Source organism: Zychaea mexicana (assembly GCF_025766255.1).
Source record: "Zychaea mexicana strain RSA 1403 chromosome Unknown BDB00scaffold_24, whole genome shotgun sequence".
NCBI classification, from domain to species: Eukaryota; Fungi; Mucoromycota; class Mucoromycetes; order Mucorales; family Lichtheimiaceae; genus Zychaea; species Zychaea mexicana.
Genome location: NW_026516687.1, coordinates 264,425 through 278,784, shown reverse-complemented (window position 1 = coordinate 278,784; position 14,360 = coordinate 264,425). Strand labels below are relative to the sequence as shown.

The 14,360-nt window shown below is 42.8% G+C and overlaps 4 protein-coding genes and 1 non-coding gene across 5 annotated transcripts; 3 read left to right on the top strand and 2 right to left on the bottom strand.

Annotated features, from left to right (window-relative positions):
* Positions 1–684: 684 nt before the first annotated feature.
* Positions 685–3,324, top strand: BDB00DRAFT_870938 (gamma-glutamyltranspeptidase; the record flags this gene model as incomplete). Its single annotated transcript, XM_053126769.1, has 12 exons — positions 685–758; positions 858–915; positions 983–1,001; positions 1,081–1,101; positions 1,183–1,273; positions 1,355–1,552; positions 1,657–1,687; positions 1,756–1,871; positions 1,967–2,504; positions 2,589–2,612; positions 2,688–2,868; positions 2,945–3,324. 12 exons carry the CDS (start codon positions 685–687, stop codon positions 3,322–3,324), a joined length of 1,731 nt encoding a protein of 576 aa, XP_052981214.1.
* Positions 3,325–3,461: 137 nt separating this feature from the next.
* Positions 3,462–4,276, bottom strand: BDB00DRAFT_786794 (50S ribosomal protein L13e; the record flags this gene model as incomplete). Its single annotated transcript, XM_053120640.1, has 3 exons — positions 3,462–3,470; positions 3,547–3,927; positions 4,031–4,276. The coding sequence occupies 3 exons, from the start codon at positions 4,274–4,276 to the stop codon at positions 3,462–3,464; spliced, it is 636 nt and encodes a 211-aa protein (XP_052981213.1).
* Positions 4,277–5,073: 797 nt separating this feature from the next.
* On the top strand, positions 5,074–6,146 carry BDB00DRAFT_816419 (mitochondrial inner membrane peptidase complex catalytic subunit 2). Its single transcript, XM_053122992.1, has 5 exons — positions 5,074–5,292; positions 5,378–5,484; positions 5,590–5,681; positions 5,748–5,824; positions 5,899–6,146. The coding sequence occupies exons 1-5, from the start codon at positions 5,158–5,160 to the stop codon at positions 6,037–6,039; spliced, it is 552 nt and encodes a 183-aa protein (XP_052981212.1). The 5' UTR covers positions 5,074–5,157; the 3' UTR covers positions 6,040–6,146.
* Positions 6,147–9,782: 3,636 nt separating this feature from the next.
* BDB00DRAFT_870935 (uncharacterized protein) lies at positions 9,783–13,342 on the top strand (the record flags this gene model as incomplete). Its single annotated transcript, XM_053126768.1, has 2 exons — positions 9,783–9,918; positions 11,538–13,342. 2 exons carry the CDS (start codon positions 9,783–9,785, stop codon positions 13,340–13,342), a joined length of 1,941 nt encoding a protein of 646 aa, XP_052981211.1.
* Positions 11,330–11,412, bottom strand: BDB00DRAFT_t40. The gene has a single exon. It is a non-coding gene; the product is annotated as a tRNA-Leu (tRNA).
* Positions 13,343–14,360: the final 1,018 nt, after the last annotated feature.

Below are 14,360 nucleotides of genomic sequence, written 5' to 3'. Positions count from 1 at the left end.
TATACGGAGTGTCACACCTCAAGGACAAACAATAATGATGAGACATGTGTTAGTATTCCGGGTTCTCACGATCCAGGGCTTTAGGTTTTTTGATTAGGAGCAGATCGGTCATATCCCATCTTTGAGACTCCAACGCTTACAATGTTCGTTGCTTAGCCACGTCTCCAAAATGCCACCCGGGAACCTGCATTGTCAGACATCTTCTTTGTTTGGAAGCATGCAGAATTAAATAAACAAATCAACAAAATCTAGAATTGGCACCGGTTATCGGGTCTCTGTAATACTTACAATCTCCAAGTCTAAAGGAAAACCAAGAGTGGGGATTCAAAGACCATTCGTAATCAGCGGCAACGAATTGCTTTTGTTGCACAAAGCTTGATCTGGTTGCACTTTATCGGCCAAAGCCACAACGTTGGTGGATATCGATTGTCAACAACCCTAACTATCAACATGACAAACGTTACATGATTGTCGACGCGCTAACTTTAACCTGAGCTTCCACCAGGTTGGTAGTAGCGCCAGTCAGCTGAATTGTAGAAACGTATTGATGTGAAGAAAACAGGCACCCGGGTATTATTTTAAGAAAAGTGATTCAGATGCCGCCAAAGCTTATCATATAAAGTACATCCGAGAGGTCGGACTAACGGTTGTTCTTCCCCACTCCATTAACTAGTGAATTGTAGCATGACTCTAGATACTTTGCCCTTTATTTCACGTCGTTCTGCTGTGTATGGTACCCATGGAATGGTTGCTAGCTCGTATGTACTAATTCTTTCTTGCAGTAGAACGATTTGATGGTGACATGTAGCTTTTGGATAAATGGAAAAGATGATAATTAAAACGAAATAAATTGGTAGGCAACCACTTGCAACGCAGGCAGGTGTCGATATTCTCAAGAAAGGAGGAAATGCAGCTGTAAGTAAGCATTACCAGCTGGCTGTATCTTGACCTTGCAACTATTAACCTCGCTTATATACTCTAGGATGCAGCTGTTGCAGTTGGTAATGGATTCTACAGTGCATGATTGTTTATCACTCGGCGTGGAACACCAGTATTGACTCAATTTTTTTCTTTCTTTAGCTGCTGCTCTTAATGTTACAGGTTAGCTTATTAACGCTACTGTCTTTCGCTCTCTCTTTCGCAACTAACTTTGTAGCCTAATTTAACACTTGTGCATTGTAGAACCCGCGTCGACCGGCATTGGTGGCGATGCATTCTGTTTGTTTTACGATGCCAAAACTCGCAAAGTCCGTGGTTTGAACGGTTCTGGAAGGTAAAAGCCTAACAAGTGAACACGGGTATTACACAAAGCGAGATATGAAAATCCTATAACATCTTCCCCGCAAAAACACAGAACTCCAGCTGCCCTCACCATTGAGTATCTCCGTGAAAAAGCCAGTCTTCATGGCTCTTCGCTCCCTAATTATAGCGTCCATGCGGTAACTGTACCTGGTGCCGCAGCTGCGTGGGTTGACACGGTCGAGCATTTTGGCTCTGGAAAGGTGGATATGGCTACTGTCTTGCAGCCTGCTATTGACCTTGCCGAGAACGGGTATCTATTTTAACTTTTTTTTTGGGGGGGGAAATGATACTGTGTGTTGTTATGTAAAGGCTATAACTTACTGATCTATACTGTATCACTCTTTCTTTTTAAAGTTTCCCAGTGTCGCACATTTCAGCACGATCGGTATACCTTTAATAAGGGTTTTAAAGCACTGGACCTGAAATTAACCGATAAGAGGGCGTATTCTGTAGTGGAAAGAAGAGGAAAAGACCCTCAAAGAATTAAACACCACCAAAGATAACATGCTTATTGACGGCGTTCGTGCACCTGCCGAGGGCGATATCATGCAACTAACGAACCTTGCAGAGTGAGTTGATCTGACAACACTGGATGGACATTTAAAGGAAAATTATCCTTTTATATCTTTTTCTTTCAAATTAATACCACGTTTGATAATAATAGAACCTACAAAGCCGTTGCTGCTCAGGGCAAAGATGCGTTTTACAAGGGACGCATTGCCGATGCTATTGTTGATGCTGTCAAGTCTCGTGGAGGCTTGATGACACACGAAGACCTTGCTTCACACACGTCCGAGTTTGTCGACCCAATCTCCATAGATTATCATGATTGGACCGTCTGGGAAATCCCACCCAATGGTCAAGGCATCACTGCATTGATTGCACTTGGTATTATCCGTGCCTTGGAAGAGCAACATGGATTGAATCTTGCCAAACTCGAGCACAACTCGGCAGAGTACTTGCATATCATTATTGAAGCACTGCGTTTGGCATTTGCTGATACCCGCTATTATGTAACTGATCCTCAAGTGCTGCCTGTGCCAACTGAAAAGCTCTTGAGCAAAGAGTATCTCTCAGAACGTGCTAAATCGGTGGATTTGAAGAAGCGAAACGACAAGGTCGAAAAAGGATACCCAGACGAGACTAGTAATACCGTTTACTTTTCTGTCGTGGATGGAGAAGGCAATGCCTGCAGTTTCATTGTAAGTATTACATACAATGTAATATTTTCATACCTTTAACTAAATATAACTCATCTACACGGTATCTACATCTATTTATGATAGAACTCAAACTTTATGCACTTTGGAGTAAGTATTGTTCATCGTGGGTATAGACTGTTGAATGGGCTTAATATTCATCCTTTCAACCTATTTTCTCTGTAGTCTCATATCGTCCCTGACAACTGTGGATTCACGCTCCACAACCGAGGATGTAACTTTGTACTTATTGAGGGTCATCCCAACTGCATTAACCCCAAGAAGCGACCATACCACACAATTATTCCCTCCATGATTACGCGCAAGACACCCTCTGGCGATCATGATCTCGAAGCCTGCTTTGGCGGTAAGTCGATTGCATGAGACCCCTGATCCTTTTTGCGAAAACATAAGTTTGCTGATATGGAGCCGATATACAAAAGTGATGGGCGCCTTTATGCAACCTCAGGGCCATGTCCAAGTCGTCATGAACTTACTGCACTACCTTGCAAATCCCCAGCACGCCCTCGATCTTCCTAGAATCTGCATCGCTCCACCCAAGCCCGACGGCCTGTTAGCAGCCAATGCATATAGCTTTACAGACGTCTCCAGCTCTGTCGTGTATGTCGAAGACGGTATTGCTCCTGAAGAAGTTGAAAAGCTCGAAGCCATGGGCCACACATGCTATACCGTCAGAGACCAAGGACGTTCGATGTTTGGTCGCGGTCAAATTATTCGTGCGAAGAAGGATGCTCATACCGGCAAACTCGTATTGGGTGCTGGTAGTGACCCTCGCGGCGACGGACATGCTGCAGGCTGGTAGAAAAGAAAAGCGTGTATAAAATAATCATTTTCTGATGATGTGGCAAGGAAAAACAACAACAGCACTGGTGTTTATTTTTTTGTGTGTGTACAAGATGAGGATGGGTGAAAAATAGTAATTGGTCGATAAGAATCCACTTATTTTTTCTAATAAAATATGTATTAGCTTGACACCCGATAGCAAAAGCCCTTTGATTATACCCCTTCTTTCTTTAATACGTACCTTGTTAGCCTCTTCCTCAGCCTTGTCACGGGCACGCTTCTCACGGGCACCGAGGGTACGGGCCTCAGAGCGAGCATAACGGAGCTTCTTGAAAGCGTTGACGGACTTCTCTTCGGCAGTGATGGCACGAGCCTCAGGAGCAGCAGCGAGCTGCTGGATGGGGAGGATACCACCACGGAGTTGGACAGCGGAAGCAACCTCAGCAGCCTCAGAGTCACCCTGCTTGGGCTTGCCAGCCTTGCGGGGGAAGACAATGAGTTTAGCCTTGTAAGCCTTCAATCGCTGGACGTTCAATTCTAAAGACTCCTGCGAGTGGTTGCGACGGCGGTGGTCAACGGCAATACCGACGGTGCGGGCAACCTTCTTGTTGATACCAGCTTCCTATTGAAAATACAAATTCACCCCAAGTTCATAAAATTAATAATCGTGTTCAACTCTTTTCAATTCGTATATATACTCTTTTGCAAAAAAATCTCTCTAGTACCTTGAGTTCTTCCAAGGTGAAACCACGGCCAGCACGCAACTTCATGTTGTAGCGCTGGGTGGGGCAGCGGACAGCAGGACGCAAAAGACCATCGACGGGTCTGGGGGCGATGCGAGCGGCCTTTTGGATGCGTGCAGTTCTTCTGGACTTCTTGCGACCGGGCTGATCGAACCAGGTCTTAACGCGACGCTGCCAGTCCTTGCGGAAATGTTGGTTCGGCAATTGATTGTTGTGCTTCAATACCATTTTGACCTATCGATATGAGATTGGAAAAAATCGCCCGTAATCATCAGTCCATCCGTTTCATCCATCGATCCATCTATTCATCCGTTCGTTTTTCGCAATAATGGATCGTCAAAATTTCTTTCTGGTGCCATACACGTACCGATTACCAATGTGGGGGAAAGAGGGAGCTTCACAGTCGTTGTCAAGAAGTCCTGTTGCACACGGGCACCAGGCGTCCAATTGAAATTCCGCGAATCAAAGTGCCTGCTCATTAATGCTTCTCGTCTGTTGTCTGGTTATGCTTGACTGGCAAACACAATACACTTGTTATATACGTTATGTTGTCGAATTCTTTGTAGATATCATAGCTAGCCGTAAATAATGATTACTTATAACTAAAACTATTATGAATCTGTTTAGCTCACTATGATGCATCCAATTGTGTCCAGCCAGTCGTCCCGCAGACGATACTACTCATCCTCTGTTACCAAGTACCATAGAGCTTTGCTACAGGAACAACTGCTAGGTACTCGTGGTATGATATTTGAGATTTTATCTTATTAAACTGTGGTAACTCTTAAAGGAGTATATTTCTACGGTATATGGAATCATGAAGAGCCAACCATTCTTAGATGCTCTTTAGTGCTGTTAGCATTTCAACTCATATGAACAGAGCACTGGTATAATTCTTTCTGTCCAAGCCGTCTTCTGGCTCTTTACGAGATTCTGTCCATATGATCTACTCGCCTATAGCGCTGTATGAGAGTTGGAACAAGACGAGGTAGTAGGGTTTGGCATGCATAGCTTACGAAAGAAACGCCGCATCTTCATCTGCTTCCTTTTTGGGCGATACTGGTAGACCAAATCCCGGCCGTAACTTTTTTTTTGTATACATAACACAAATGGGCATATATTCGCGAGTACGAAGCAGCCCATACTTTGTACCCGCGGCCCGAGCATTAGCATGGTTTCCGGTAGTCATGTTTTTCGTCGACCATGGGTTCAGTTACGGTACAGTCCATGGCCGGTCCATGCAAGTAAGATCGATTAAGCGCGATCTAGACGATCAACATTACAACCAAAATCCCACACTGAACTGGTTGACATTACACCTTTGTATAGCCTACATTCAATCCTGATAGCAATCAATTGTTGCGCGATCGCGTACTATTAAACAAATGGGCCGTAACAGACCACGAGTTTGAACGTGGTGAAGTAGTTACTTTGACGTGAGTGAGTTTGTGTCGTATCTCTTAAGGCTGACATATTGTAGTTTGTGCCTGTGTCTGTGACACGTGTATAAAACTAACATCAGCAAACATACACTTATGTAGTTCCCCCAGTGATCCAAAATGTGTGCTCACAAAACGTATCATTGCTCTCGAAGGTGATACCGTACAACCATTAAAGCATAAAAAATCTTTAGGTAACAAATGAATCCTCGTTGGTTATAAAGTATCGTTGTCCATTGATAATATACAACAATACATAGTGTATGTGCCCAAGGGCCATTGCTGGGTAGAAGGCGATGAAGCATTCCATTCGAGAGATAGTAACACATTTGGAACTGTAAGTTTTCTAAGTAAATTCATCAAAGGAGAGGAAAGCTAATTAAAGCGATTTTTTATATTGGCACGGTGTAGGTACCGATGGGATTAATTAAGGCTAAGGTCACATACGTTCTATTCCCATTTTCTCGTTTTGGACCAGTAGAAAAGAAACCGGTATCGAGTAGAGTATCAGTAGGATTTATCCAACCGGGTCATGATGATGATTATTGGTGAAAACAATAGTATTTCCATGTACAGTACATACAACATACAAAACTGCACACTTTATAGAACTTTTTTATCTCCGTTTTTTAATAACCACGTTGAGCTTACTTCATAGCATCCATCAAGTGCTATTTCTTATGCAGCTCGTCTGTACATATTAACATAAGTAACCTTTGCCGGCGAGGGGCTAACTAAATCGTTAATCGAGTTTCACAGATTGCCCGACTCAGATACAATCGCTTTGAAAGGCGTCGGCCATGGGACTGCTCTAAGCAAGCAGTCTTTGTAATGCTTAAGGATTGAGCAGGCAGAGCTATAGCAAATACATAATCCACACCGTCCTGGATGAACTTTATATACTTTCAAACACGGATTCGAAACTGTAACTGTATATTAAAACCTATTTTCTTTGAAGACTTAATCAATAATTTCATGCCCTGCCATTTTCTCTTAAAATGATCTGCTAAAACGGCATATGGCAGTTACGATAAGGGTATTGTTTCTACAGTTAGAGCCCACCACTTGTAAATCCAAAATCCTTTTTGTATAACAGCCGATGCTACAATCACCATATCACACAGTAAGCACATATGCTCTTATACTGGCTGAAGACCGGTAAGCATGCCAACAAGTATCCAGGACATGGCCACTACTAGCGATGACTATAAATATCACCGTTTTTTGGACTAAAATAGCAGAAGAGGCATCTGGCTAGATGCACAGTAAAAACTTGGATTTCTGACGAATTTGCTTTTCAGAATTATTACTACTATTATTAAGAGCACCCATTAAGACACTGCTACGATACAAATAGATGAAGAAATCATACTCACTATTACACTCGTATATCAAATTGTTATACTATACTTGATCCCTGTTGTCTAAATATTTCGTCAGCGATAGCATAATATCGAAGGTATGTAAGGGAAGTACCGATTTAATGTCGTAAATGCTTTGCTACTTTTTTATCCAAGTATGATCCTGCCTCTAGCTTCTATCGCTGATAGATATATTGAACGTAGAAACTAGCTATAATCGGTCTGAAAAGCAGAAGATAAGAAAAAGCGACCGATCACTTTTTACAGTAGTCGAGTCGTCACGTTCAAAAAGGCATCAAGTTTCCAATGCATATAACAGATTGATTGTTAACAGGTAGAGTAACCCTACTTTTGATGTCTAGGGGAATCGTCAAAAGGATGGCTCGTCGAGGGTGGCGTCCATGATTAAAAGTAGAACGTAAGCCACGTGACAAACTTCTCGCGTGTGTCAAAATGAGAAATCATTTGACCGATGTTGCCACCTATTCCATGTACGCTCGCGATTTGACCAGACAGGATGCTGCTAATCACTCAACTATTAAAGCTAGAACCCTACAGAGCCGTGAAAAGCGGTACAAGAAGCGAGGCTACATGTCTGAAACGAGGGGCCGTGCCCTATTTTATGAGCTACTCCTACGATCAAAACGAGTATTTCTCGCTTCCTTGACGAGCATAGGACGGTGGCAGTCCATCAAGTTCTTCGTAAAATTGCCATAGCCTAGATGTTTCGCTTTCCGCGATATGAAGCTTATCGTGAGAGGGGTTTTAGCTTGGGCCACGCCGTGTAGAAATCTGACCACCTCAGGGATACGAATAAGGTGAAATAAGCGACTATATAAATGAAGATCAAGAAGGGTAATTAGGTGTGCATGCTGGGAAGTGCACCTAGCTCGGTGCATTTTTGTCCGTGTACTGGCATTTGAGGTGTGCATCACCGAAAGTACCTCCCCGTGAGTCAACTCAGCTGTCGGCAGCTCCCGAAACCAAGGACTTAAAATACAGTATTGAGGTTCTGTACTAATGTAATTTCGCACACACAACGCGTGCAACTGATCCACGAAAAGACAGATATTGTGAGCTTAAATGATTCTGATACTGTAGGTGACCACGTTAAAGCAGAGATGGAGAAGCTGTATGATCTCGGCAGTATTATAATCATTTTCACAGTATCTTTTCTAACTCTTGTAACCAAATATATTGACTCCAGTTCCTCCTTTTAAGAACTATACTTTCTACTCTTAGTCCTTGCTTGAACACTTTTTCACTGTATCTTTTGCCGTTTTTGTTATACACGCGTTGTTTCTCATCCTTCCGCATGACGTTCCTCCCTCGTATCATTATTTCTTATTATGTCATTTTTTTTCTATTCAATCATGCCTTTACGCCGTCGCTTCTTAGTAGTCGCTATGTCTCGCGATGTTAATAAGTTTGTGCATATTTTGCATACTTAAATCGTAGCAATAAAAAATAGTGTGGACATACAAAGAAAGAAACAAAAAAGAGGGTGAACTGAAAGATTCAGATATACAAGCGAGAGGAGTATAGTTAAAAATGAGCGACAAACGGGAATATACAGCTAAAAATTATCAGCATGATTACAGTGCTCACTGAAATATACAACTGAGTGCGCAGTCCAGTCCCCAGAGTCACCTAGAGTCACTTCGGCTACCACCGTCATTAAAAGCTCTGTGAATAAATCTGTTTGAATTAGACTGTAAGCTGTAAATTATTGGCTACTGGTTCATCCTCATTGCCTTCTTATCGTCTTCTAGCTCTTACTAACTGCATTAATAACACTGTCGCTTTCTATATCATCCTTTGAGGGATCGCGTCTGTAAACTGATTTAGCCTTGGGAGAAAAACTTAATGGTGTGGTGTAAAAGAGGTGAGTAAGGTGGCATACATGTGAACTCGTGATTTCGTTTTGCATTGACCCATTCTGTCTTCCTTGAGCCGCGTTACAACCGCTTTTTCAACCGGCGGAAAGTCATGGCTATATTTTCGACCTTTGGTGGAAATTATATATGCCTTAAGGGGACCAATACTAGAGGCAGCTGCCATAAGCGATCTGGAACTATATCTCATTGTTTGATTGATGATATACACTCTGGTGCGCCACAAGCGGAATATGGGTCATGCTGGCGTTGAAAGATGCCTCGTCAAGGAAAATACAGTCTTGCGTGTAGTCATGCTTTCCAGTGTTGAAGAGTGTTTCTATTTACCCGAATCAATTTCTTTGACGTCGTTACTGTTGCGAAATTATAAATATCGCTGTACACGTTATACGTGATGTTGCGTCGCTCAGTAAGGTGACGTTTAATATTAGAGGGATGCAAGTTTGTGCTGAACTACTTTTTATATTTTCAATTAAGTAGTTCCTGTGTTGTTGTATTATGCTTTATGCAGCTGGATTAAGTCTACCATAGAAACATGTGGCCAGCAACTGAAGCCATCAAATGAGCCGAATCATTGCCAGTTTCCGATGGTTTGCTTTCAAGTGTCGCCCGAGCGTTGAGTGTGCTTTTGACTGTACTGTTCGACTAGACCAAGAGTCTTTGCATCAACACAGGCGATCTGAAGACATATGGATTTTTTCTCTCAATCTCACACTGACTTGACTGAGATAAAAACGACGCGCACACCCTCCTTCATTCTCGCCGCGATGTCACAGGCTAAAGATGGTAACCTGAGATGCTAATTCACTGTTACAATAAATGTTTGCTGGTACAGCTGGGCTACCGTTCTCTGATAAGGATGGCGTCTCTCGAGAATACTGTCATTTCAGTCTTTCTCTTATATTTTGAGCGATAATGTCTTCAAGAACTATACCACCATCACCACCCCTGCCTTGTACAATGTTGCTGTTGACCCCAGTAAGTATAAATTTTTGCGTGCAGGAACAGCTAAATAAATCCGTCGATCTATATCATTACTATGACACCGCTAGGGCAAATCGGCAAGCAGCTCGCTTTTGGACTGTCGATTGTTACGGTTATTCTATTCGAGGGAGAATATGACGAGCGACTGAAACGTATCATACCTGTTATTGATGCAGCAGATGTAGCTCGTGGTGAAGATTTTATTAGTATCATGGTGAATACAGCTTACAAGAAGTACATTCGCGTATATCCCTATAATCTTCTAGTACTCATGTAGGTATGAGTAATAAGGAATTAAATCATACGCGCTTTTGGGTATTTTTTTTTGTTGAAAATTGACTTGCTTACAAGTGCCTGTTCATTGTTGGCCGACTTTGGTGTAGAAGAATGCATATAAAATTATTTTTACTTCTACCCTTAGCAACTACAAACTTTTTATAAATCCACCCCGTGATGATAGAACGGAATTCGCGGATTATAATATATAGAGCTGGTACAGTTGACGGTGTATGATACATAATACGGGCTTGGTTGGGTATGTTCAGTTAACCCATATCGGTCTCGGCTTTCCTGTGGCGAAAACATTTAAGTCAACTCACCACATACGAATGCAATACACCACCCAGCGCTCCTATGTGAGTAAAAGATTAAGCTTATTGAGTGCTTAGCTCAAACCAGTATGCGTTTTTGGAAGAATCTCACACTTCAGACATAAAAGGACTACATCTTCCACTTTCTAGACGAAGGTATATATGTTTTTCAGTACAGTACAGGAGCGACGTATTTATTAAATAGTTTTGAAAAAAAAAAAAAGACAAGAAACATTTGGCAATTTTGTACTTTTTATACCATGTCACTGTAGTACAGTTCTTGCCTCTCTACACATACCAGCATCTCCAACAGTATCTTGCGATGCTAGCCAGATCCAGCGTATAGTAATATCTACCTTAAAATAAGTTCCTTTTGAAATTGACAATCGTAGAAATCAGGATGGCATTCTACTATTACTCTTTTTTTTTCTTTGGATTCGATGCCAAACACAAAGTCATGCTATATTTAAAAGCATAAATATACCATAGCTTTCATAATAATAAACGTTCTCATGACCGTTACATAGCTTTGGAGTGATTCCTTTCCCACCGCTGCTGGGAACGTAGCACGGTATTTTAGTACAGTGGTTCTCTGTTTAATCTCACTCTGAATATCATAAGCCCTCAGTTTTTCCAATTTTTTTCTACACCCCCTTCAAGCGATAATACTGCTTGAATCACGCTCATGTGTGTCAACCCTCAGTAGTTTCAACACTTTATAAAACCCCTTTGAGGTTGAAATTAAACAGGGAACCACTGTCTACAAGCCAAATACGATTTGCAATGATTATAATTGTTTTATTTAATTGTACTGGCATAGTCGCATCAATTTTACAAAATACAGCTTATTCTTATGAGCATGTCAGGATTAAGATATTGGAAAGATCGTCGGAGAGCTATGAAAAGGAGACAAAGAATGAATATAAACAATAATAGAGTTCGCGCACAACAAAAAAAACAAAGAAAAAAACTCAGATTATGGAAAAGTTGAACTGTCGAATTCGACAGCTGATGGTAACAGTGAGATTCGAACTCACGCCTCTTGCGAGACCAGAACTTGAGTCTGGCGCCTTAGACCAACTCGGCCATGTTACCATGTTACCACGCTTCTTCCACTCTCCATTACTTTTTTTGGATAGTGACCTACATACTTTTTATTATTTTCGCTCAAAACTCTTAAGAAAACTACAAAAAAACCCCCCAAAAATCAGTAAAAATAGCACCCTCAACACCTATACCACCGAACAGTACCAACAACACGCCCACTAACAGCCAAGTGTCCAGCGACATTTCGCAATTGCACTCATCCCCATCTGGCGAAAACCATTCAGCATCAGCAGCCCCCATTCCATCACGCCCGAAGCGATTGCGCCAATCTCACATACCTGTGCGGCCATCAACAATCCCCGCATTCAAAAAGAATCGGACATCATCTCTGCGCTCAACAATTGTAAAAAATTGTCAAAACGAAATGACCAAAGCGCCGAAAACGAAGACAACAGCAGTAACGAGCACTATTGGTAAAAAAGGAGCTGCCCCTTACAAACAGCCTTTGAACCCCGAGTTCATTAAAACTGTGGAACAGAACTTTGCCACTGGAAAACCCTATATTGTGTGCCCGAACACACAATGTAAGGACTTTGGTACCATTAACATGTCCGCTGACCTTAACACAGCTTTTGACCCCCCAGCCCCCACCTTCCACTGCATGCAATGCCGCAAAAAATTCACCCATAGCATCATGCTGGAACCACTCACTGTTGCAGCCCTTGAAGCAGGTACGTATCAACGCCAACAACCAAGGGTACAGAACGCCTCTCCTTTGCATAGTACCAAAAAGCCTATACAAACTACAGCTGCTACTGAAATGGAAACCGAACACGAGGAACATATCGACCTACCTGTGCCCCAGCAACAACAACAACAGTTTGATGAAAACAACTGGGCCGAGCATATTGAACGCCTTGCTACGGAAACTGCCAGAGAAGATAGTGATCAATATGACCACCTTCACCCTAACATGCCACAATATGTTATGGACATCCATAAGCGTATTGATAAAACTAACAAAGTGGTCGCACAGCTGGCAGAGGCCCTTGCCGAAAACAGCAAACTAATAAAAGAAAATGCTACACTAACACAAGAACTCCAAGCAGCACGAGCAGAGATAGCCAAGCTCCAGCAACAACATCAACCGCAGCAAAAAGAGCACGCAGCTATCACCAGTTCGGAGGACCCAGCACCGCAAGGATCGCAGGCATCCAAATATGCACCTGGCACTGAAAAACCCTCTTCACTACCAGCATCAAAAACTACCCCTAGCTACGCCAAAGTAGCAGCTAAAGGTGTCCGTGCACCCAAGAAGCGTGCAGTTGCAGCAGCAGCCCGCCACTTGACCGAAGTTCCAGCGAACCAGGGATATCAATTCATCTATATCCCTTGCCGCCATCGTATGACGATCACCAACATGCGTGGTCTTTTGCGCACGCTCCGGATCGAGAATTCGCGTGTTTTAGACATCCATTTTCCCGACCATCAAACTGCAGCTTTATTGGTTCATAACGAATATGCTGGTGCTATAGCAGCTCGCCTGCTCAAGCTCGGTGTCAATGTCAAAGATGACTTTAATCCCTTGGATCCCAACCTACTAAAAGATCCAAAACTAGCTGAACTAACCGTGGAAGAACGTACACAGAAAATCACAGAAGTCCACCATGGTCACATACTTAAAGCCCTGGGTTTTATCCGTGCACCGGTAAAGTATTCAGTTGCTCGTTCTTTCTTTCTGGAAAATTTGATCACACAGGAAGAATATGATGATGTCCGTGGATCAACTCGCTCTCGACAAACCACTCCAGAGGCCGAAGCTGCTGCAATTGCTGCTTTGCAATCGCTTGGCAGAGGCACTGATGATGACGGTGATGCCCCCATGGGTGATAGCAGATCGGATAGCCCGATCATTGGTAACGAACAGCCTCAAAGTGGCAGCACAACAACTAACAGCGCTCATAACGATTCCCAATAATTAATATGACAAATACAAATAATATCAGATTAACATTATGGAATGCAAATGGTATGGTCCGTCAGGCCATACAACCAATTACTACTTTATTTTCAGATTCATCATTAATATTTCTAACAGAAACCTTTCTACTTTCCCCACATCGCTACCCTACTGACTGGATCCAACATCACACATATGGCCAACCGGTTAATAATAATAATCGTGGTCAAATGGGCGTTGCTCTTCTAGTCAATCCCTCCTTCCCCTACCCCGTAAATGTACTCCCTTCCACATCCCCTTATGTATTATCATGCCAGGTCATTGACCTCCTTATCCATTGTGTCTATCTTCCCCCCTCCCGCTCTTTCTCTGATACCGAGGCCATGGTAATCCTCCATTCCCTTCCTTTAGATCCTAATAGCACTTGCCAAAACACAATCATATGCGGTGATTTCAACGCCCGTGATATCCAACTACTTGGCGACAGCACTACAAATGGCCGCGGTGTGCTATTCCGTGATTGGATCCGTGCACGACAACTGCATTGCTGGAATGCTGAACTCACCTTTGGCGAGAACACCTTTGAGCGGTTCCGAGAACGGACCGACATCTATGAACAAAGTATCATTGATTTGTTTGTGAGCACTAATACTTTGGATAATGTGGATTTGACTATAGCAACAGAGCAGGACCTTGGCTCTCCACATAAACCAGTTCATCTCTCCTTCACCACCCCGATTCCACCTCCCGACCGCCTCGACCACCCACGACAACTATGGGCCCTCAGCAAATTACAAGAGACTAACAAACGACAAGAATACCAACAAAACTTTAAAGATCATGTCGGCAGTATTCATGAAAGTCTCCAAAATGCACTAACCCTTGATGTTGAGCCTGATATCGAACAGCTGGCCAACAGCCTCACCACAGCCATCCACAACGCGTTGGATGAGACTTTGGGTCGAAAAGCTCCGCGACTTCCAAAGGCCACCTGGTTTTGGAACGATAAATTGCAGCAGGCCTTCAATCATCGCGA